At 48.2% G+C, this 23,139-nt stretch overlaps 5 protein-coding genes across 5 annotated transcripts; 2 read left to right on the top strand and 3 right to left on the bottom strand.

The window, feature by feature from the left end:
* Window positions 1–2,637: 2,637 nt before the first annotated feature.
* Window positions 2,638–3,863, bottom strand: GGS22DRAFT_110652 (uncharacterized protein). Its single transcript, XM_047957938.1, has 2 exons — window positions 3,350–3,863; window positions 2,638–3,235 (listed from the first exon to the last, which is right to left on the bottom strand). Exons 1-2 carry the CDS (start codon window positions 3,589–3,591, stop codon window positions 2,878–2,880), a joined length of 600 nt encoding a protein of 199 aa, XP_047821357.1. The 5' UTR covers window positions 3,592–3,863; the 3' UTR covers window positions 2,638–2,877.
* Window positions 3,864–12,536: 8,673 nt separating this feature from the next.
* On the top strand, window positions 12,537–14,486 carry GGS22DRAFT_110697 (velvet factor-domain-containing protein). Its single transcript, XM_047957939.1, has one exon. It carries the CDS (start codon window positions 13,006–13,008, stop codon window positions 14,374–14,376), a length of 1,371 nt encoding a protein of 456 aa, XP_047821358.1. The 5' UTR covers window positions 12,537–13,005; the 3' UTR covers window positions 14,377–14,486.
* A 705-nt stretch (window positions 14,487–15,191) lies between these two features.
* GGS22DRAFT_157387 (dehydrogenase E1 component-domain-containing protein) lies at window positions 15,192–17,596 on the top strand. Its single transcript, XM_047960495.1, has 4 exons — window positions 15,192–15,286; window positions 15,351–15,928; window positions 16,039–16,493; window positions 16,555–17,596. Exons 2-4 carry the CDS (start codon window positions 15,651–15,653, stop codon window positions 17,064–17,066), a joined length of 1,245 nt encoding a protein of 414 aa, XP_047821359.1. The 5' UTR covers window positions 15,192–15,286; window positions 15,351–15,650; the 3' UTR covers window positions 17,067–17,596.
* Window positions 17,597–17,627: 31 nt separating this feature from the next.
* Window positions 17,628–19,495, bottom strand: GGS22DRAFT_198764 (PDT-domain-containing protein). The gene is made up of 3 exons (XM_047966175.1): window positions 19,109–19,495; window positions 18,947–19,007; window positions 17,628–18,810 (listed from the first exon to the last, which is right to left on the bottom strand). The coding sequence occupies exons 1-3, from the start codon at window positions 19,214–19,216 to the stop codon at window positions 17,837–17,839; spliced, it is 1,143 nt and encodes a 380-aa protein (XP_047821360.1). The 5' UTR covers window positions 19,217–19,495; the 3' UTR covers window positions 17,628–17,836.
* An 837-nt stretch (window positions 19,496–20,332) lies between these two features.
* Window positions 20,333–22,481, bottom strand: GGS22DRAFT_110767 (eukaryotic peptide chain release factor subunit 1-like protein). The gene is made up of 5 exons (XM_047957940.1): window positions 22,168–22,481; window positions 21,961–22,045; window positions 21,822–21,871; window positions 20,619–21,758; window positions 20,333–20,464 (listed from the first exon to the last, which is right to left on the bottom strand). The coding sequence occupies exons 1-4, from the start codon at window positions 22,201–22,203 to the stop codon at window positions 20,622–20,624; spliced, it is 1,308 nt and encodes a 435-aa protein (XP_047821361.1). The 5' UTR covers window positions 22,204–22,481; the 3' UTR covers window positions 20,333–20,464; window positions 20,619–20,621.
* Window positions 22,482–23,139: the final 658 nt, after the last annotated feature.

Consider the following 23,139-nt stretch of genomic DNA (forward strand, 5'->3'; position numbering starts at 1 on the left):
CACATAAGAACGTTTTTGGTAACTAAGGGGGATATTGAGGAAATTACTATAACGAGTGTTGTTGATGATGGAATAAGGAGTATACCTAGCGAGTGAATCGGATGAAAGAGGCCATCATGGTAACCACTGCGGAATCGTCATATACACCGTCCGATATAAGTGTTTGAAGTATTAATCATTGTTACGTCTTCGTTATTCGTCTCATGATAATAAAGCTTCCAGGAAAAAGATAGCCTAATGGCATCTCCGGTTGACAGTAGCTATGACTCAACCTAAACAAAGAAATATTGCCCTAATTCTAGAGCCATTGCTAACAGACAAGTTCTGCTTCTAGCAAATTTTTGCAGGATATCATCCCGTGGGTATTCCTAGTATATTCTCACTATATTACCTGCTAGGCAGGTTAACAAAAAGAGAGCCGAAAGAGATCCTCGCACAATAACGTCGTTGTTTCTTTACCCTTTAATTCCTCCTCGTGACAAGATATCTAACAAGTCACAGACCATCGCATTATTGTCGTAAGCACCTACGAAGACGACGAGCTTCGAAGTGGAGGTATATGGCATAGATCAACGCCAGGAGCCCGATGATTCTCTTAAGGCTATCTTTCGTAGATAGGTCTTGTGGCAAGATTCCATCCATAAAAATATCCCAAATCGCAATGGAGATCGGCACTAACATTATACCTCTTATCGCATCGGTGCCCTTGATCTCCATGAGAAGTCGTTCTTCGTTATATATAGTGTGTGGCGGATCTTCTACGATAGGCATTACTGCAAGGCTATCAGTATTCATACCCTAGCAGCTGGTAAACCCAAGCGTTTATGGATATCTCACTCGGTTCGTCTGCCACACTTTTAGTTTCCTCCTTATCGTAAGATCTCGAGTTGTTATCCATAGCCCCTGCCTTGATTAAATGTGAGATGGGGGTTATATGCTCTTAGTTGAAGCTATTGAAAGAATAGCAAGTTGGGATTGGCTATTATCGTGACTGTAGTCTTGAAGAACCTACAGAAACCGAAAGTTAGGCCGAGAGGACAAGTGACATGTTTTAACATAGATCTATCTTGGCATTGCTTACGATAGTTCAAGTTTGAGGATTACTTCACATATACTAACGACCAACAACATCAGTAGTATGGTGGCTCAGCTAAAGCCGCGCCGCTTCCTACCATATACATATTATCAACAAGCAACTTCAGCCTAAACATAGCTCATTTGCTAGGTATCAACCTACCAACACAAACCCAAGCCTTACTAAGTACCTGTAACTACACCAAGTAACAATAGGGGTAAATACCTACTGAAATAACTTACTAGGTACCTAGTATCTAAGCTGAAAGACAAGAATTTTATTGAGTGCTTCCAATTTCACCAATTACTTACCTACTAAGCGCCTTATACTCATAGCATGGTAGCTTCATCACCCGGCTCAACAGCATCAGGCATTATTCCCGCAATTGGTAAGACAGCGAGTAACTTCATGATTGTACTCCGCAATGCTTCTCTCTTCAGCCACATTTACTTCTATCAAGGTCCTCAAGGAGATAATAGCTGTGGGTGGATCTCACTTTGGCAGTGTTTTTACATTTGGGGATAACTGGTGAAAGTGCATCGTAATACTATAGAATGTGACAGCTATTTGGTCATTTAAATTTATCAATGGTGGCGACCTAGGGCTCCATTAGCTGCCTAAGCTAGAGCTGAAGTCAGGGGTAAAGTCCCACTCCCGAACGCGAAAGACTCCACAGTGAGTTTAGATACAGGAAAGAATGGGGCTAACGCATGTTTTCTCCTTAGGCTTTATCAAGCAGCTGAAAGAGTTTTTCAAAGGGCGAGGGGCCAGACAACGGATCCCAATGTCGTAGCTAGGATAGCACTCTCTGAGAGGAGGAAGTTGGTAACTAGTGCCGAGGCTAGCTCGGTATAGGAGATGGAAAAGAGGTATCATCCTTAAGAGCACCGAGGATGACATTGCCTCCTGGGCCTGGAACATTCGAGTTTGGGGCGGAAGGTTATCAGGATAATCGGTAGAGCGTGATGGCGATGTGCACTTTCTGGGGGTTGATCCAGTTTTCCCTCTGATTCCTAAGCCAACGGCTTTCACAATAATGGCGCACGACTAGGTTGAGCAACGGCCCGGGCCCTGAAACTGAACACAATAAGCGTCGGCAGGCGCCACCCCCACGTATCGCAACTATTACTTCGATAGTGGCGGCTTTGACGCCATCGGTAAAGCAGATATGGTAGGTGACTCAACCAATGAGCTGAGCTGGAGCAAGCCCAAAGACATAGACCTGGGTGTCGAAACAGACAGTTATTGAAGCCAAATAGAGTCACCTGGCCCATGGTGACAGGTCTATGACGATTCTACCAGCAGAACTAATCCCCCTATTTTCTGCAGACATGCCGTTTGTTATCACTAGATACGCAAATGACAAGTCTTCAGCCGGACTAACGACGCCAGGCCGACTAAAGGGGTTTGGATTCTAAGACACGGCAGACTAGTGCTAGCAGGCTTCGGGCGGGCGGGCATTTCCGATCCAAGGTCAGGCCAAACGTTGAAGATAAATACCTAGGCGCTAGGTAGGTAAACACGGCAGGCCGTCGGTGAAACAGAAGCAAGCCACGATGACACATCAAAATGATCATGCAGAAGATGCCTATAACTTATGCAGATCCCGCCACTACGGCAGCCACGGAGACCCAACTTCTATAACAGGCAGCGGCTGCATGACAAGCTGCTACAACATCCCGTAACAGCTTAGACAAAAAAATCTTCGTGACGAGACGGTTCATTCAGATAGAGCTACATAATTCGAGCATATACCAATCCATCTCCGAACCATCCCCGCCCTTTTAAAACCAATCGCATCTTTACCTACCCTCATACCCCTCCGCCTCCCTCGAGCCATGCGTAATACTCTCAGGGGGTTCGTATCCCTCCGCGGAAATGCTGCCGGGCACACTCTCCGGAGTAAAGTAATTCGACCCCTTGAACTGCTTGCGCGGCTTACCCTTCGCGCCCTCGACGTTAGCTCGCGCAGCCTCCTTGCCCTGGTTCATCGCCTCGCTCCGGTTATACCCCACCGTCGGGTCCGAGACGCTGGACCCGACTTCGCGCCGGTTGCTTCCGGCCGGGTCGAATTCGTTGTTGCCGCCGAAGTCTCGGGCTTGTCTGGCTACTTTCTCTTGTGGACCTCCTATGCCTTCGAAGTGCTCTCCGCGGGTTTGTCTGGGAGTTGTTAGTCGTTGGTCTTTGGATAGGTACATGGGTAAGATATCTATGTGGAGGTGACGTAGAAGAAGATGAAATAAGTAAATAGGTAGATAGGTTGGTAAGACTTACCGTCCGCGGGCATCTACGTCACCGCCCTCCTCGGGCGGGATTCGTCTGTTGTAGCCGGCGTTAGTGGATACGTCCGTGCCGTACCGCACTTCGGCACCAGGAAACTTCTTCTCAGCTCTCGTATCAACCCCGGCGTTATCGTATGAAGAGCTCTTTTGAGTGCCGGTCTTAGCGCCGTAGGTGTTCAAATCTCGCTCCGCCTGGTCGGCGATCTTACGCAGAGTCTCGGATGATGATGCCATTTTGTCTATTTCTGTTGAGGTGGCTGTATTGGTTCTAATGCAAGTTTCACTAGAAGATGTTCAGTTGAGATTTATAAGTCTACTAGATATTATACGCAAGTATATATCATTCAATTCGAACATATATCTGACGTCACTGACGTCAAGGGGCAATTGAGATCTTGAACTCATCATGAAATCACAGGGCCCAATTTTTCAGGGACCTGTGTACCCCATAGTTCGACCAGACTGGCGGTTCTGGCAATTCTGAGTTTGGGAGCTACGTATTGAATCTCCTTCTAAAATGACAGAATATCTAGGTAATTTCGAGTGATATCATCTTACTTCATTTCCTCCGGCGGCTCTGCCGACCCCCTTTCCCAACTTGTACGTGAGGTGCCATTATTGGTGATGATCTACCAATACTCCAACCCCAACATGTGCGACCATACCTGCATCAATGGTGGTTTCCAGAAGTTACTATGTGCTGAATATACCATAAACACTCAAGCGTAAAGCATCCAGGCTGCCAGGTATATACCTACCTACTTTAGTATGCTTAAGTCTGGTCTCAAACATGATCATCAGATTGGTCGAATGCCGACTTAGGCATCGTTAAAACCCACTGTATGCGACATTTATGGATGAACGCTCAAGGGTATTTCCACTCCAGGGCTGGTATCAGGACATATACCCTGAAATGCCTGCCTACCTATGTATGTATGAGAAGACATTGTGTGGATTACCTCGTGTTTTCCCGATCAAGGCCCCCCAGAGGCATTGACATATTCATCGGCCAGTGAACCAATCCAAACTCGATACCGACCTACCTCTCTTACGATATGAAACACCCCTTTCAGGAGAAGGTTCGTCTACGACCAGTGACAACACCACCACATATCCATCTACCACTATATCTTCATATCTAATTCGACATCTACCCAGTAACTAGAGAGAAAGGCCTATCATCACTGCAGAAGCCCACGAAACCTCAAGTCCCTGAATCATACCAACCTACATACTTAAAGACGGGGCTAAAAAGTCACCCGCGCCAACCACGACTCGACGATATGGCATAGAAATACGTCCGTATGTTTACCCAGACTCACCAGTCACCGTCGAGCCAGGCGATACAAATACCCCCCGAAAATAGATTGACGCGCGTCTGGGCTCCGGTCGAACTTCCCGTTTCCTCAGGTACCTAAACCAACCTAGGTACCTACGTCTACCTCTAGGCAGACAGACAAACAAACACACCTATCGAGAAACGAATAACTAGTGGGTCGTTGCGAGCCGCCTCGTCGAATCAGCGGCTCTTCGAAGTTTCGAGACTATTTTCCAGGGTTAGGTAGGTTGGCCCCGATTTCCCTTAGATCAGGATCGAGCGCGCCCTATAAGAAAACCTCGCGGGCCGCGCTGCGCTAAGCCGGCGGCACAGCACCGATCTGCGCCGCCGGGTCGCTTCCGGGTGTCCGTGTCCGGATATAGTCACTGGCCCGCAACGCATCGTAGATTCGATGTTAGTGCCGAGTGGGAAATGCCATGTCGAACAGTAGCTATGTATACTCTGGAGGTTGGCGTTGCGTCCCTTGGGAGGATTCCGTGCCGTCGTTAAAGGGTACGGTAACAATTTTTTAGAGTAGCCAACTACGATATAGTTCCAAGAATGGGCATTCTTCGAGCCATGTTGTAGTGAGTTATATTGAATATATGACTGGGTGTCGTCTGGTCTGTTAGATATCTGCATAACAGTTCCCACCGTATTAATACCTGTAGCGAAGACTTTTTTCTTTTCTGCTGCAGGCTCTTCGAATATCGCTCAAACCCTGCAAGCTTTCAAAGGTTGTTTACCTGGCAGCTCATCAATATCTATGTAATAACTCGCTGCATGACTTGTCTTTGCAGTCGGTTAATTAGACAGGGGTAACGTCGCTTGCTAGACTCTTCGAGGCCAGTCGATGAGTATACTTGGCCCAGCGGCTATAGGTAGTAGCTGCCGGTACATGAACCGGTCGTTACATGATCTTAGCGAGGATTGCAAAATGCCACCGCACCATGCACCCGAGAGATGATCTATCAACCGCGTCCGCGAACTGAGTCAACTGGTCACCCCCCCCTCCCTCTCGCGATGCGTTTTAGCCCGGTAATATACCCCATCATGCAAGAACAAACCCATCAACGTGGATTTTGCGGAGTGGCTGGGGGACAACCGGAAATATACACTACATGAGAGAGGTCTTAGAAGGTAAATAACCTATGAGCAATCCCCGGTCTTGGGGTTCGCTCATTCGTCTAATGTTGGAAGCGGATCGCACATGACTAGATACGTCTGCTTGCTGGCAGGAAAATCCCGATATGGCGCCGAGGCGACATTCCACCTAGTCCTAATTAGAAGCGGTGTCGACCATGTAATATCAATATTGGGCTATGTATCAGCAGGCCGGCCTTAGAAGCTGATTCCTCGCGATTGCGAAGACGGAGCTCTGGGTGTCTACGTAGACTTTACCCGGATTCGTTCATAAGACTAATCAGAGAGAGAGAGAGAGCATGACCTGACCAAGAGGTGGTAAGACCAGATAACGTTTGTTACGTAGGATGCCACGAGGAGTGGAAGCTTCAATGTTCCATTGTCGTAGTCCGTTGTAGTAGGGATGTAAGGGTGTCGATAGAGCCAAGGAAACCTGCACACCGGCTTCTTTCTCAGGGTCAGAATTTGAATCGATGCGGTTCTTTCCGCTCCATAGATTTGAGAAGGTCGAGAACAGCAATTGAAAAATCTGACGACCGATTGGACATTGACCTGCCGCTGTGTGTGTGATTCTTTTTTTCTCTTTCGCTTGCCAGTTAATACAGGAGGCTGTTCAAGGAGATATCCAAGGTACCCAGTCCAAGGAATGGCGCCTTGCACACCATCATTCGAACCACTCAGGAATAAAATTATTGTCTCGTAAATTGGGTAGTTATTAAATTTCAGTTATGCTTCCCCGGAACAATAGGATGAAGGCACACCTACCAAGACCAGGTATCTGGCTGATCCGAGATTTCGTATTGGGATGGAACAAATTAGCTGATGTGCCAGCCGGAAATTCACCCCTCCCCGATGGGCTTTCGACATTGAAAAGGTTAAGCACAGTAGCTGATTTACCGGGTTGGAGCCAAGTACGAAGACAGCTGAATACGGACTTTACTTCTGAGATTTAGGATCTCGATTTCACAAAAAATCAGCATGATTCATGAATTTATTCGTAACCTCTCTCGCACGACTCTCACGAGAAGAGGCTTAGGGGGCTGTTAACAAGACAGCGGTACCGTGGCTTGCATAGCTGCAAGTCAAAGCGTGGGGATCACATCCATACCCTTGTGATCGCCATAGGAGTTCAACTACTAAGCGGCAGGTAAGCCGGCGCTCTGGTGCCCTGGTGCTCTAGTGCCGCATCGTATGATAGCGGCTGAAAAGGTGACTCGTCATTTCGACCCTGAGTTTCCGGAGACTTCAATGTTGCTCTGTACCTAGTACTACTACGCACATAGTATGTAGTGGAAGAATTAATCCTTATTAGCAGCCTTAGTTCGTAGTTGTGGTTACTCAAACTCAAGGGCTGAGGTGACTCTAGATGTCGAATCATATGTTTTCCCGAGGTAGAATGATATGACACATTAACATTCTCCCTCCAAGAGAGTCATCCCTAAAAGTTGCAGAAGGAGGCGAGCGTATTGTCCGTTTGCGGCAAATGAGACTCAAGAAGGGCGAGTGTTTGAAGATAGGGAAAAATCTTATTGGACCCAGACTTTCAAAATATTGGAACGAACCTCAAACCTGCTGTGAGGGTAGTATTCAAGGCTTCCCATCAAGGCAGAAAATCTCTGAGTGGGTGTTAGCTCCAAGTCCCCTTGCCCCTTGGATTTGGCTCACTGAACAGTGAAGGGACACGAAGGAATGCTGCGGGGGGCACTTTGTTAATCCTAAACTCTATCGTAATTAACTTGTCAGATCTGCGGCAGGGATTTCAGAGACGTTTTAGCCGGAGTTGGTTGGCTTTATTCGCTTAATATGTCGTCCAGGTACTTGGGCGCCTTGGCCGCGAACTGTCTTTGGCTCTGTGGGTCGAAGATGTTAGGGAAGATGGATTTAGTCGTCAGATACGGATAACGACCAATCAGCTATTTAAACGGTTGCCGTCCTTACCAATACTAACCTGGGATATTGAAAATTAGGGACCGGTGGGCTCATATTCGTGCTTTTAAATGGATGAAGCTTATAATCACTAAAGGAGTATAGCCATCTTGAGTTAAAGATTACTTAGGTAAGTACTGGTGTCCCCAATCAACTTTTGAAGACTTAATTAATAGAGCCATCGACAACCTTGCAGGTATTTTTTTCTTTTGTAGGATAAAATCCTTGATATGGGGGATCCCTTTCCCGAACAAGGTGGTGGGATGTGACCGCATAAACTTGCACTGACTTGGTGTGTCGGCAGAGAGGAATAAGTCGAAAATAGGTAGGAAAGTAAGACGGCGAAAGAGTGAGAATATTGTGACACAGGGGAGAGTAAGATTAGCATCTGCACAAAGGACCAAAAGCATAATAGAATTGGACTCCGGGAACTTGGATTTTGCTTTACGACGGCATGAACCGAATCTTATTGTTGTTCGGGCCAGAACTTGGAGAATCAGCTGTAGCTTAACGGATCGGTCAAGCACTTTTATACTAAAGGTAATGTAGTGGGTCGGCGGCTTGCGGGATGATTCCACCCTTAAGCATGTTAGACGTCTTATGCGTAACCACCGCGGCTATAGCGCCGTGCCGTGCCTTGGCGAACCTGACACCACTGCAATCGGCCGGATATGGGTACTCGACGGCGGCTGATATCGGAATATATTGGCTAGATGGTTGACAGTATTATTCCTGGTGTTATTTGAAGGATGAGGAACCGCATAAAAGATAGCTTCTCGCACGTTACGCTGTCAATATCGTCATGTGGTTGTGGTAAACCGGGTACCCAAGCAAGAAACAGCCTCATTTACAAACACGGGTTTGGCCGTGATCATTCCAGAAGTTCCCGTTTGCCAATAATTGTCATCCTCATATAGTATCATCCACTAGGAGAAGTGCCGGTTTATTATTCGAAGTTATCATTGGGGAGCGTAGATAAATAAGCCTTAGATAGGTTTATGAAAAGAGTGAGCGTAACTCAGAAGAAGACTAGAGCACTCGGACCGGTCCAAGTGTTCGGGGACGCCTGATTGGATCGGGTTCGACTACGGGCGAAGCGGATGAAATGTGCAAGCTCGGTTAGTTTAGGCCTTTATCTACTGATCATGGTTGGTACTGGTAGGGAGGCTCAAATTGTCTTGATAATGATAGGTATATGGAAGCCGTCGTCGTCAGTATTAGGAATGCTTGATCCATGGATGTAAAGATATATATGATGTAGCTCCGAGTCTTTTTCGCTCGACGTTTGAAATGTACATGATGATGTTATGTAGGTAGGTATACCGTATACGAAGTAAGGCATAGAATAATGGTGTCTTGAATTCTCGTCGTATTGTTCGTAACTTCGTCTCGCTTGTATACTTCTAAAGTGGTAAAGATGAATCTTGGTTAGGTAAAATCCCGATCAATGTTACATTGTACCTATTTCTTATTGACTCCGTAGTGTCATGTAGAGTATCGTAGGAAATGTTGTAGTTTCGTATGTTATCGACATCAATAGTAGGTATCTATACCGAATAATGTGATGAAGAAAAGCGGCAAAGTCGATGTTGGTGAGAACCTTGAATATCCACGTGTACCTAGGCAGGTATTATCCAGTCTGCCAGTGTACAAATCTAAGGATATGCATGTATGTATGTAAGCAGACAAGTACGGAATATTGAACCTTGTTTTCTTCGACCGGGGAAGGATCCATGGTGAACTCCACCGCATACAGCTTACGCATTGTAGAATGCCTAGAAGCTCCAGATGTAACTTCCCTTTTACAGACCTAGGAGAGGTAGGAATGGTGGGAATGGTAGCTGGAGGTACGCTGTACATACATACATAATGCTAGAGTTCTTGCTAGTTCTTGATGGACCCCTGTAATTGCACTGTCTGGGGTGCCGGACAGACTAATGAGAGGAAAACCCGGATTTTATGGTAACATGGTTATTCACCGGGCTGCATCTTTTTTTTTTTTTTTTTTTTAAAGCAGAAGGCCCTTTCATTCACCAACCGTCCCATCAACCATCCACCCATCTTGCCATCTTACATGCTTGGCATATCCCGTACTATGTAGAATCAGGGCGAAAGATACCCCTGTAATGCTAAGGGTTGTCGAGAATTGGTTCTGACGTTCCTGAGAAGAAACGGAAACGAGCCAGGAATCGTTCATAATTACTGAATCGATTTAGTGCTTGGATGGGATTTATTCTCCGACGACCCGACCCATGATCGCCTCAAATTGGAGCCTCGAACTGGAATAGAACCATCTGTCTGTGTTTCTTCTATACGTACCTAGCAGCCTAGTACCTGTATACCTGTACCTATAATATGCATAGGTACGGTGCAGTGCGGTACGGCACGATACGATATGTGCTAGCAGGCTAGGTAAACCCCTAGCTCTACCATACTCTGGTCGGATCAATGTAAAAATGCCTGGCGCTTATATTAATAGGTGACCGACAGGACAATTAATTCTCATTGACGGTGGTGGTGCATGTAAACGAGACAGGGCGGCAGCTGCAGCATGCGCTCATCCGTCTTGTAGGTATTCCAAAATCTGGGAATTGTGTCGTGCTTACGGTGTCACAGTGCCCACGCAACCCACGATCCTCCCCAGGCCGGTTTGATATAACACACGATTCGGTTGGATCGCCTACTTTCCTTCATCAGCATGAGGACGGGCGGCCCGCAATGCGCTTTGCCCGGTTGCCCTGTCTTGCTTATTAAACATTTCCATGCTTGCCCAATATGGTGGTTAGTGGAAAAAAATTAAAAGAAAAAAAAAAAAGCCTCGACTCCACCAAAATGCTACGGCGGTTGGTGATGCAACCGCTGACGCCCTCTGTTCCAAAGAGTGCCTGCGAATGGAACATCAGCAAATTTTGTGCGAGTGCAATGTCGAGTTCCGGGCTCACACTTGCTTGAATGGCGAATTGGCCCGAATAAGTCCCACGGGGTGCGTCTGTGTCCACACTTGTGGTTCGTCTATTCCCCTGGATAAACGATTGCATTGCGTCCCATGAAAACCAGAAAAACAAAACAAAAAAATTAACCCATGCTCCGTCAAAATATCTGTCGGCGGAAAATGTCACGACATTGTCAAACTATCATGGAAAGAAAAACAGCTGTTTCGAATGGAGGTGGATTTGTCTCGGTCTCTGATTCTAGGCAATCGGTGACAAGAACTTTCAGCTAGGCGCGGTAAACAGCAACGTGCAGATCTAGGCGTTCGACAAACAGTGTTTCCGCGGTCTTCGACTACTCGCAACTCTTCTAGAGTCTAATAACGTCGTGTAATTCGATGCCTATAAGCTGGGATCCGACGCCATACAGAATTTGGCTCGATAGCGCTGGGCAGCCCAATGGAAAAAAGCGCGGAATGGGCCGTTGTTGAGTTTTTTTTGCAGATGCGGAAGAAACTGGCTGACAAGCAACAAAAAGCAAAAGAGAAAGAAAAAAAAAGCCCAAAAAAGCCGTCCAGCCTATCTTTTCTCATTTCTGCATTCCCCCTCTTTCCATTGTTTATTTACTACCTATCCTTCGTGGTAGAATCTCGTAGGTTGTTCATGACCGGCAGATAATGTGCCATGCTAGTTGCATTAATTATACTGGTGCCCAGCGGCCCCTTGATAAAGCGAATGGCGGAAGGAGAGGAGTAATTAATGTCGCGCGTGGATTTCCAGGGCTGTCAGGGCTATTCAGGGCTATCAGAGAGAGCACGGGTGGTAGGACCCATGCTATCACGAAAAGCCCGTTTTCGGTGGAGTAGAGACGGCACGGATATTATTAACGTTAGTGAAAATAATGGGGGAACAATGTGGGAGATGCCGTGGCTGAATCGGGAGTGCTTGGAGTTGGTTCGTCCCGCTTTTGCCCCCCGAACCGACTAGGATGCCTCGAGAGAGACGGACAGGGAAGATGGGAAAAGGTGGTAAGGGTGGGCAAGGATCAGATTGCCCCCAGTTCGCTAGATCGCAGCGACACCAGCAATATCTGCTGCGTATGTCTTTCCCTGCTCTCCCACGCCCCAGGGGCCAGGACAGCGGGCTGAGAGGAGGGGACCAGAGGGCCCAAATACTCGGTTTTCACGCCTCAGCCGGAACTCGCTTCCAGTTCCACTCCTGCAACTCTGCCGCTGCCAGCTTACTGTTTAGGCCTAGCCTTCTCATGTCCCTTGTTTGTGTGCGACGTCCCTCTCTGCGCTGTCTTGTATCTACCGTATGCCGACCCATTCTCTCATTTATCATCTCTCCAAGCCGGGTCTCGTTAGGTACATCCCGAACTGTCACAAACTGACGTGCCAACTGGCTCACATCTGAGTCCGGTTACTCGTGTGCGTATGTTTGTGTGTGCCGAGCTTTGAAATAGAGAACACTTGTGAGAAAAAAAGGGACTTTATTATCTATTCTCTTCTTTACTGCCGCCATTTCCTTCTCGTAAGGGGTCGACTTGGGAGGGCACATATCCGTTGGGCCTAATATAATCGACGGTTCTCGAAGTTAGGTCCCGCCACAATCAGCGAGCAGGAATCCCATCCGGATATCAATCCTTCCCTCTCTCTTCCCGTCCGGGGTTCTACCCTAGCATCATGTTTACTGCACGGAATAGCTCATAAAGAAATCCTCGCTTACGTCTGTGGCCCTACAATCTGCACGTCAGACACGTTTTTTTTTCACCTTCCTTACTCCATCAACGCTGACAATCACCCACCATCATCAAGTCGAAATAGTATAATGTTATAGTCGCACGGCGTCTCTAGCAGTCTGCTCACTGCAAGGATATTCCTAACCCACTCTCCCATCTCGACCTCTCAACGCGCTCGTCGACGACCACAGATATGTAAATATCCGCTTTCTACCAGAATTCCTTAGCGGATCTACTTCACTACTTTACTACTAGCCTCTTACCGGGTGGATTCGGGGTGCACCACGTCTAAGCTCTGCCGCTTCATTTGCTATTACATCTCGACAATTGTTGTCTTAGCCGCCCTTTGCGTTTGTCGTTGCGCACCATCTATCACTTGAAGCTTTTTGGACAAGCTTCCGCGCGGTTGGTATCACTGACACAGTACGACCAGGTGTCAATTTGCACTCTCGTGTGGTTCAACCATTTCCCAATTATTTTATATATAGTTCCACTACGACCTCTAGCCGTCGACTACGTACACCAGTGCCCGTTCTATTTCGTTTGATGCCGTCGAGGTTTCATCGCACGGCGGCTTCTGTTGTAATACCATGGTGGACACGATGGCCAGGCCACCCGAATCGTGGGCCCAGGACCCTTATGCTCCGCGACACGCATCTTACTATGCACAGGAACAATCCCAAGAAGTGCGTCTACCTCCGCTTCCTAACTTAGTGACCGGACCACGCACGACCCAAGGGCCACCCGCCAGACAGCATCCGCCGACTTACAGTCATAATTCCTATGAGGGCTCTTATGCATCATCATCATCGCCTGTCTACCCAAACCCGCAGCACTCAATCCCAGGCCCTGAATCGCACGCTGCGGTGTCTAGTCCTTACGCAAGACAGTCGATAGATGCGGGCAGTCGTCTTCCTGCACGACCGCCGAGTGTAAGTGAACGAGCCGGAGAGCCGCCGGAATATAACCGATTTCGTCAACTGGGAGGCGAAGCAAACTCCATGCCGGCCCCTAGACTACCTTTACAGCAACAACCAAGGCAAATTGGAGGCTCTCCTCAGCAGCAGCACCAGCAGCACCATTATGCGGATATTCAACCTGTTCGACCAACGACAGAGTACAGGTATCAAGAGACCCGCCCTCAACCTTCGCCGCAAGCAATAGCTCCCCCTCGACCAGCATGGCAACCCCAGCCTGAAATCCGTGCTCCAGAGCGGGTGAAGATATCGGACTTAATTCATGCCCCAAAGACCGGAGAGTCGGGCTCCTCGAAGGCGCCAGAACGCAGAAGAGTTCCTGCTGCAGCTTCCTCGACGTATAAGCTAAAAGTTCGCCAACAGCCAGTTGCCGCGAGATCGTGTGGGTTTGGTGAAAGGGATCGTAGGGTTATTGACCCTCCACCGATAGTTCAAGTTTTTATCGAAGACCCGAAGGCCTCGCAAGATGAGATTCGTACTCAGCTAAAATTCCGATTTTCAGTCATGCATTGCACGATCTGGAACGAGACGGGCGATCAGGATTGTTCGGGGATGCCAGATGATTTTCGCCAGCAGCGAAGATTGATGGGAACGATAGTATCGTCACCCTTCGTAGGGATCGACGAAAAGAACGAGGAAGGGTGCTTTTTCTGTTTTCCTGATTTATCCTGCCGAACGCCCGGCACTTTTCGATTGAGGTTTAGTCTGGTGGTTTTGGACCCAAACTCGGTTCCCGGATCGAAAACTCCAGTATGCGCTATCGCTATGAGCGAGGTATTTACGGTCTATAACGCCAAGGATTTCCCGGGAATGCGAGCGAGCACGGCACTGACTAAGAGGCTTAAAGAGCAAGGATGTCTTATTTCTATCAAGAAAGGAAACGAGAGAAATCATGCGCGCGAAGACAGCGAGGACGACGACGAAGACGAAGACGAGGGTAGTAGTTCAGTACCACGACGAGCGAAACGATCTAGGAAAACATGACATTTTCTATCCAATCCCCGTTTTTTATCGCAAACTCAGATAGCACGATGACCCTACATTATGACGACGTCCTACGGCTTACGAAAGATGGAGTGACGAGGTAGTTCCTTAACGGCGTAATACTACCTGAAGGCTTGGACATATCGGCTTCACGGAAAATCGCGAAAGGGAATATACAGCATTTCATATAGAGACGGACGAAAGAGATACACGCATAGATATGGCATTCACTTTCTTCAGGCGAAGCAACACCGGTGTTGGTATGGGAATAGGAATGGGTAGAGGGAACGATGGGTTGTGGAAATTATTATCGACTTCGGATGACTTGGACGAGGTCCTAGAACTGCTTATGGAATACCCCGTACGGGCATTGGGGCTTGCTATGGACGAATACGGACCTTGTGGAATTTACGACTGGATCTATGGATTGGTTGGAGGGGGAATGCGGAGGCATTTGGTCGGAATGATTCCCCGTTCAGTCCTGTTGATCGAATGGATGTATTCAGGATGTATTACAGAATTATTGTATCCTCTGTCACTATTTGTTGTCTAAAAGCAGAACTATTATGAAAGTATGTATTGAGAATAGGGATTTTCGATATTCAATATTCAATATAGAGGCACCATGTGATTGGATAAGCCGGCGTTTTCGTGTTTTTTTAAGCGATTGTGACATAAAAAGGGGGTAGGATTTAATGTCCCTTACTGGTGATTACCGTCCGGAGAACACAACAAACAATTGATTCTTCTATATAGTTCCTTGCCTGCCACTATGATATATAGACAACTTACAATAAGTAGAATATTTTGTATATAATTAATTGCTATAGAAAGTCAATTGAATTGATCTATGGATGTTTTTGATAGCAAACGCCAAGATGACTAAGTATTTTTTACCTTTTTAGCTTAGGTTAGCTCTCAACAAGCTTATCTTAGGATCCACTACGGAGTAATTAGTACTAATTATGGACTAGTCCCGCTTTAGGGTCCAGTAGTCTAAGTCAGCTACAGCGTAAGTTACAAGCACACAGCGCGGGCCGGAGCTGCCCCAAGGAAAAAGTCGGGCGGAAAATCCCAACGTTGAATTTTTGAGTGACTTTTGACTTTCCGTTCCGGAGCTCTCCATTTCAAACAATTTCCCAATTTCCAATTCCTAAATTCAAACAGCAGCTGAGAGAGTTGAAGCTTCAACCATAATATCTCGCTCTATTATCTTCTCTCTCTCCCTCACTTCCCTAACTAGGATCCTCCTCTATCAACGGCATCGGATCACCATGTTCTCGCGTGCTCTGCGAGTTCCCAGAGCAGCGGCTCCTTTGGCGCGAGCCAGAGCTGCCAGACCTGTCGTCGTCGCACCTTTTCGTTCCGTTACCACAAACGCTGCTACCTCGCATGCTGATAAGAACGCCGTTCCCGATGCCGACGACAAGCACTTCCAGGTCACCCTGAGTGACGAGAGCTTCGAGACCTACGAGCTCGACCCGCCCCCGTACACCCTCGACGTTACCAAGAAGGAGCTCCGACAGATGTACTACGACATGGTTCTTGTCCGGTAAGCACTGCGATTGGCAGACACGCCCGAGCCCGATCCCGTCCATACCCGCCCCTCGCCTTCTCGGCCGAGTCGCGTTTGCTAACCAGAGCCTTGCATGAATATAACAGACAGATGGAAATGGCCGCCGATAGATTGTACAAGGAGAAGAAGATCCGGGGTTTCTGCCACTTGTCCACCGGTCAAGAGGCCGTCGCTATCGGTATCGAGCACGCATTGACCAAGGAGGATGACATTATCACCGCCTACCGATGCCACGGTTTCGCCCTGATGCGCGGAGGTACCGTCCGATCTATCATAGGCGAGCTCCTAGGCCGACGTGAGGGTATCGCTTACGGCAAGGGCGGTTCCATGCACATGTTCACCAAGGGCTTCTACGGCGGTAACGGTATCGTCGGTGCTCAGGTCCCCGTCGGTGCCGGTTTGGCTTTCGCTCACAAGTACACCAACAAGCCGAGAGCTACTGTCATCCTGTACGGTGATGGCGCCAGCAACCAGGGTCAGGTCTTCGAGGCTTTCAACATGGCTAAGCTCTGGAACCTACCTGCTCTATTCGGCTGTGAAAGTATGTATTCGGTTTGAATATTGCTCGTTTGTAGCTGTTGCAGCTAACACGTTTAATCTAGACAACAAGTATGGTATGGGTACGGCTGCTGCTCGATCGTCTGCTCTCACCGACTACTACAAGCGTGGTCAGTACATCCCCGGTCTCAAGGTAAACGGAATGGACGTGCTCGCGGTCAAGGCCGCCGTTCAGTACGGTAAGGAGTGGACCGTCGCCGGTAACGGACCTCTCGTCCTCGAATACGTCACCTACAGATACGGCGGTCACTCCATGTCCGACCCAGGTACCACGTACCGAACCCGAGAGGAGATCCAGCGCATGCGTTCGACCAACGACCCGATCGCCGGCCTCAAGCAGAAGATCCTCGACTGGGAGGTGTGCACCGAGGACGAGCTGAAGTCGATCGACAAGGAGGCCCGCAAACACGTCAACGACGAGGTCGCCATCGCCGAGGCCATGGCCGTCCCGGAGAACACACCCAAGATCCTGTACGAGGATATCTACGTCAAGGGCACGGAGCCGCAGTTCATGCGCGGCCGCACGCCGGACGAGAACTTCTACTTCAACGCTTAGAGATCTGTCTACCTATCTACCTACCTAGGTACCTTCCTAAGTAAGGCTAGGTAGCAACGAAACGAACGTTTAATGTCTCTGATCTGATCTGACGACGAGAAACAAAAAACCCTGTAGAATTAAAAATAGATGGGGCAGGCTGGGTTGGGGAGGGAAGGGAAGGGTCGGAGTAATTTACATGTTACTTACTACTACTACTACTTGCATATGTAGGTGCCTACTTATCGTCACTTTGTTTCGATTACGTCCGATCGTCAACGCATAGTAAACCAACCAACCAACCCCCTTTTTTGCCCTGTGTATTTGTGTAACTAGTCTAGTCTGGTCTGGTCTGGCTTGATGGCTTTGAGGGGAATAGAAAGCGATGATACCATGCTGGTTTGAGTTGATGTGTGCTTGATTTGGTGATTTGGTGAATTTGGGTTGTTTTGTGCGGCTAGGTGGGTTTGTGTTAGTTGGTTGCGTGCTGTGGGTAGGTGGATATTGTTTTACTTGTATCAATGGGTATATGAACGAAATAGTAAGTCACGTAATTACCACATCCATAGATGGATAACTTTTGGAACTTGAAATCTTGATTTGCTATGCTTATATAGATGCTATATTCATAATGCTTCGTTCCATACTAACATGGAATATAGCCGTTTTTTACGCCAAGGTACCATATATTTTACGAAACCCCAAATGCCCCTGAACCCATAAATAGAGCTTGAGTGTAAAGACCTTTTTTCTTCCACTATACGCCCCTTTCCACTCAACCCCAGATCACCTTACCGCATGCTATCCCAACTCCCCAACCACCGCGAGCTCCTCGCAACCTCAGCGACACTGGCCAGCGCGTCGCTAACACGGCCTTCAGGGTCACGATACCGGTGTCCCTCAAACTCGACAAAGATAATATACTGGAAGGGCTCAGCCAGACTGGGTCTACTCTGGATACTCGTGAGGTTAAGGCGCGCGCGCCGGAAGCACTCGAGCACGTCAGCGAGGGCGCCAGGCGATCTGTGTGGGACCGTGAAGGAGGCGAGGGATTTAGTTTGCGAGTAGACGTCCACATCTACCTTCCCCTCGCTCTCAGCATTAGCTTCAGTTTCATCTTCTCCATCCCCTCTCTTCCTCTTGCCCACCCCCCTCCTCCTCTTCCTCAACACACTCTCCAAAGCCTTCTCCTCCCACCCTTCTCCCCCTTCCCCCACCCCACCCACCCCCCGTCTCAGCACAAAAAACCGCGTCGTGTTATCCTTCCGGTCCTCAATATCCCTTGCCAAAACGCCTAACCCCAGTACCTTCGCCGCTGCGGCGCTAGACACAGCAGCACTCCCCCCGCTCTCATCCGCGAGCGCGAGTTCCGCGGCGCGGCTCGTGGAACTCACGTCTACGGTCTCGATGCCCCGGAGGTGCTGGCGTAGGAACTTGGTGCATTGGCCGAAGGCCTGCGGGTGGCTGTATATGCGTTTGATGTGTGAGAAATCGAACCCCTTCTCCTCATGCTTTTCGTCTACCTTGCCTTCATCATCATCACCATCCTGGGAATGGGAATGGGAATGGGGTGGGGGAGGAGGGGGGTGTCCGAGCAGACAATGGTGCACGTCGAGGTAGATCTCCGCGCACGCGGATAGGTCCGGGTACTCGCCGGCGCGGTCGGCGAAGAGGTCCAGGGTGAAGACCACGGAGCCGTTGGACGAGTTCTCGTACGGCGCGACGCCGTAGGTTGTCCGGCCGGATTGGGTTGTTTCGAAGATGTCTTTGAGAGTTTAGTGATATACTTATAATCCCAAGTCCCAAATATCGTGTTTGATTACATTATAGGTGCATTATATAACCATTTATTCTCGCTTCCTTTATAGAAGCATAAAAACATAAGAAAAAGGATGAAGTACCTTTGATAGTCTCAACGGGTATCAAGTCGAATTTATCCTCAGGAAACGTGTTTAACGCCGCCTATACTCCCCAATAATATACAACCATTAGCTTTAAATAACACTTAAGAGCTGTATAAACATGCATATGTTTGCTGTCAATGACCCGGAATCAAGCCGTACCTGGTGTGTATAAGAAGAGACGGGGCCGAGGAAGCAAACGGATGGCTTCGTCTTTGCTTCCGGCGCCGCAGCGCCTAAGCCATTTTGCGGTTGCAGCTGTGACCCCATTCCGAAGTCCGAAGTCCGGGGTCCTATAATTCCCACTATCCTTCCCTTTACTCCAAGTAAAGGCAATTCGAATATAATAAATATAAAAGAAGCTTCATAAACCTCCTAATTAACAAAAAACCGGAAGGTTTATATAAGCCCGAGTCTCTCTTTGTCTCACCTTAGCTCACCTACCAGGTAGGTCCACGGTACCTAGTCTGCTAGTATACTTTATAACCCAGCTAATAACGCCGAACCCTACACCTTCGTCATCTTCAGAAAAGAGAAAAAAGATAAAAGAAAAAAGGGGGGGTGGGGGAGAAAAAGGCAAAAGGGCGTGCCGACGAACTACAATTCTCCGATTCAGATTTTTCGTTGCATTTCCCGGGGGCCGACCCGAAGACGGACGCTACTGGACCTACGCTATTAAGGTACGGCTCGCCGTGATTGGCCAACTTTGAAAATAGGCGGGTGGATGCCACTGAAGCACTAGAGGAAGATCACCCCCTCTTTACTGGGTAGTAAGTACTGTTAGTGAGGCAAGAGTGTCACCTATACATGATGCACGATGGTATCTCGACGAAGCTGACAGAATGGCCACATGTACAATTATAAACACCCCAAAATCATTAAAGAGCGACTGGTGTTTTTATTGCTATCTAAGGTGTTCCTGAGGAACCATGAACGAGTGTAATGAGTGGCGAACCACTACGAAATCATACGTGTCTCAAATGCTCTGATTCCCGAACGCACCGCAAATCCGGTTGATAGTTGTCCAGAGCCACAAGAAGCAGAGTAAAATTGGTGTGTCAAGGGATTTGTGAACGGGACAAATTTCATCAATCACCCTGACAACTTCAAAGGACGAAGCTCTATGATGTAGGCAGGTCCAACGCTTCCGGACTTTTGGTAGACCCCCGGGTATAGCATCTGTATACCTTCGCGTTAGTCTCTCCCGATTGCATATAACGGTTGGTGATATCATACCTCCTTTCCATGCCATAAGTCAACTCAAGCCGTCATCATAGAGCGAAGCGGGCTAGGTGTCGCGACCTGTCCAGCCGTGTGCTCGGAATTCGCCGGGCCAGACTTCATCAGACGCCTCTGTGCGAACGAAGCCGCCGTCGGTTTTCGCGCAGGTCTGGAGACCGACGCCGGCGTGGGCGCGGGAGGCTGCGGCAGCGGACGCTCCGATTCTTTCACGACAAATTCCTGCTTAGACGATACTGCTTGAGCATTCCCCTCGTCGTTAACGAGGGACTCCTCAAACTATACACACATCGATGTCAGCAACTATTTTACAGCGTAGAGAAATGTTACTGGAATATGATTTTTTTTTCTCTTTCATACATCTTTTGGGATACGCCCAAGGGACTACCCAACAGAAACTTGAAGATTATGCTAGGGAACTTTGAGTTCATACCTGTCAATCGTCATAGTAGTCGTCGTCGTCATCCACTTCGGCTAGCTGCTCGAAGTTCACCTTGTAGCGGAGAATGCCGCCAACTCCACCAAATCCCTTCACGAATTGGTTGCCTTCAGTCGATCTATCCGATACGAATTCTAGATTCGTTCCGAAATCTTTGTAGTGCTCCGCAATCCACTCGAGGAAAGAGTCCTGAGAGACTGCCTCCATCTCTTGTCCGGTTTCCTTGTCCATGAACTTAGCACGATCACCGGTCTCATCTTGCTTGGTAGTATGAAGAATGATCTCAGAGCTATTGCTGTCCTTGAGGACCCATCGAGTAATCTCGAGATTCTCGAAGACGATCAAGGTCTCTACCGCGCCAAGCTCCAGGGCCTTGAGGGTATCCTCGATACCGTAGCAGACCTTGCCGGTATCCTGGCTGATCTCTTCAAAGTACTTGCCAATGAGCTTCTTCTCCTGGATGAACTTGACATTTCCTAGAGTCTCGGAAGATAACTCGATGGCCTGGTTGAAACCGTTCTCACCACCATAGGAAACATCGACGACCTTGATGACCTTGGTCTGCAGTCGGTTGTCAAACATGTCAGAGGCGTTAAGGTCGTTCTTGAAATCGGCAGAACCAGCAAGGATGATACCAGCAACGTTGACCTTGTCGTTGGTGATGAAGTTCTGAACGGCCAATTCGGCGACCTTACGGACGTAGTTGTGACGTTTCTCCTCACGTAAACGGGCAAAACGAAGAGCAGACTGACCACCACGACCATGCTTCTTGGGTAAGTCGACAGAGAACTTGTGAACGACATCACGGGTGTTTCCGCTGAGTGTACCGAAAAGGGCACCGTTTCCGTCCATGACAATGAAGCCAAACTTCTGATCTGACTCCAGCAGTTCGGCTAGGGCTTCGGTATGGAATTTGTTGTCGCAAAGGTACAGAGAGGTGTTGATGGGCTTAAAGGGCTCGAAGTCGATATTGACCTTTCGCTCTTTTCCTTCCGAGGTCAAGATTTCACCACAGTACACGACAAGGCCATTGGGGGGAACTTTGTTGTATAGCTTAAGTCGCTGTTGGGTGGATGTGATGGCCGAGAGCACGGACTGTCGGTTGACTCGAGATTTGATGTTCGAAGCAGTACCCTAATATCGACGGTCAGCTTACTTGTGAAAATCTGGAAGTAGCGGGTAAATGACGCCACATACGTATTCTTCAGCCAACATCTTCGCTGCGCGCGAAATTTGATCTTTAGGAGCTATTTTCAAGTTTTAGTATTTAACAATTTAACAATTTGGCATTTTTTATTATATAGAATTTAAAGCGGGGGAGGGGTAAATTGCATACGGATGATCAAGGAAATCATGGATGTGCCATTTCCTCTAGCAGCCTCGAGGCGCTTGATGAGCTTTTTCACCTTCCATATCTCGATCTGCAAGCGCGAAAATTGTTAGACATTTGACAATATTCGTTGTGAAGAGGCCACCTAGCAGCGGGGAAGTCGTTGGAGCAATTGCGACGTGGTAGAGTGGCCTATGACGATTTTGGACTTACGTTCTTCTCAGCCTCGGTCGCCTGAGCGTCACTCATTTTGGCTTGAGGATAATGAGCGAGCTAAAATACGGTCTTTTCCTTTGTGGTGTAATTCTTAGGTCGGTGGAAAGATCGTATGGAGTAAGGAGAAAAAGTTGGGGATAAATTTTGTGGTTGAAAAGGAAACAAGGAAGCGCAGACGGACGCCAGGGCGGGCCCTCGGATTTGTTTCGAGGTACTGTACGCAGTACGTCAAAAATGCATTAGGTAAATAAGCATAGAATGCGGAAAATGAGGGTTTTACACTCCACTATTTTTAGCTTCTTCATCCACCCTGCCACCACATCTCCATTTTCACCTTCTCTCCATATTAAAGCCACAGCTACATGGGCACGCCACACCCTAACAGAACCTAATCTGACCGTTGACGCTAACACATGTTAGTAGCTGCCTTAGGCATCTACGAATCTTGGCTTAGTTAAGACGCTAATCGAATTGAATTTTGACCGCCTTTGGACGGCTAGGCTGACCTTTTTGTCCGTCTTCCCGTGACTCCTCCGCCCGCACTGACCTTTCCCTATCCAAGCGAGTCACAACCTTGCTCACTCGTTTTTGAAAACAACACGTCAATCGAATTTATTCGGCAGTTTCCAAGGATGGTCGTCAACGACACCCCTCCATCCATCATGGAACACGAACAATCCCATATACACACCAGATTACGCACTCTGTGTCGATAAAGAAAATGTTGTGTCTACCTTTACCCAGTCAGACACAGTACGGTATAGCCTCATGGTTACAACCTTTAACAGAATGATTGGGGGACCAACCTATCAAGCGTTTTATTTGGGTTTGCTGCGTTCCGACGCACTGAAAGTTGTCGTGTTGGGACGTGGATGTGATCGCCAGTGGGAATGAGCGAGGGGATGCGATGGGATCGTAGCGAGACACAGTTGAGCGACCGCTCCTGGCTACTACACGAACTTTCCACTA

The sequence above is a fragment of the Annulohypoxylon maeteangense genome, assembly GCF_022496945.1.
Source record: "Annulohypoxylon maeteangense strain CBS 123835 unplaced genomic scaffold GGS22scaffold_4, whole genome shotgun sequence".
Taxonomy (NCBI): domain Eukaryota; kingdom Fungi; phylum Ascomycota; class Sordariomycetes; order Xylariales; family Hypoxylaceae; genus Annulohypoxylon; species Annulohypoxylon maeteangense.

Excerpts from the sequence above, each read along its gene's own strand:
- GGS22DRAFT_157387 (XM_047960495.1), top strand. The coding sequence starts at position 15,651 with ATGTTCTCGCGTGCTCTGCGAGTTCCCAGAGCAGCGGCTCCTTTGGCG. Across the intron at positions 15,929-16,038 it reads TACGACATGGTTCTTGTCCG|ACAGATGGAAATGGCCGCCG; the intron begins GTAAGCACTGCG and ends TGAATATAACAG. Across the intron at positions 16,494-16,554 it reads TGCTCTATTCGGCTGTGAAA|ACAACAAGTATGGTATGGGT; the intron begins GTATGTATTCGG and ends CGTTTAATCTAG.
- GGS22DRAFT_110767 (XM_047957940.1), bottom strand. The coding sequence starts at position 22,203 with ATGAGTGACGCTCAGGCGACCGAGGCTGAGAAGAAC. Across the intron at positions 22,046-22,167 it reads CGACCGAGGCTGAGAAGAAC|ATCGAGATATGGAAGGTGAA; the intron begins GTAAGTCCAAAA and ends TCGCGCTTGCAG. Across the intron at positions 21,872-21,960 it reads CATGATTTCCTTGATCATCC|CTCCTAAAGATCAAATTTCG; the intron begins GTATGCAATTTA and ends ACTTGAAAATAG.
- GGS22DRAFT_110652 (XM_047957938.1), bottom strand. The coding sequence starts at position 3,591 with ATGGCATCATCATCCGAGACTCTGCGTAAGATCGCCGACCAGGCGGAG. Across the intron at positions 3,236-3,349 it reads GACGTAGATGCCCGCGGACG|ACAAACCCGCGGAGAGCACT; the intron begins GTAAGTCTTACC and ends AACAACTCCCAG.
- GGS22DRAFT_110697 (XM_047957939.1), top strand. The coding sequence starts at position 13,006 with ATGGTGGACACGATGGCCAGGCCACCCGAATCGTGGGCCCAGGACCCT.
- GGS22DRAFT_198764 (XM_047966175.1), bottom strand. The coding sequence starts at position 19,216 with ATGGGGTCACAGCTGCAACCGCAAAATGGCTTAGGCGCTGCGGCGCCG. Across the intron at positions 19,008-19,108 it reads TCTCTTCTTATACACACCAG|GCGGCGTTAAACACGTTTCC; the intron begins GTACGGCTTGAT and ends TGGGGAGTATAG. Across the intron at positions 18,811-18,946 it reads ACCCGTTGAGACTATCAAAG|ACATCTTCGAAACAACCCAA; the intron begins GTACTTCATCCT and ends AAACTCTCAAAG.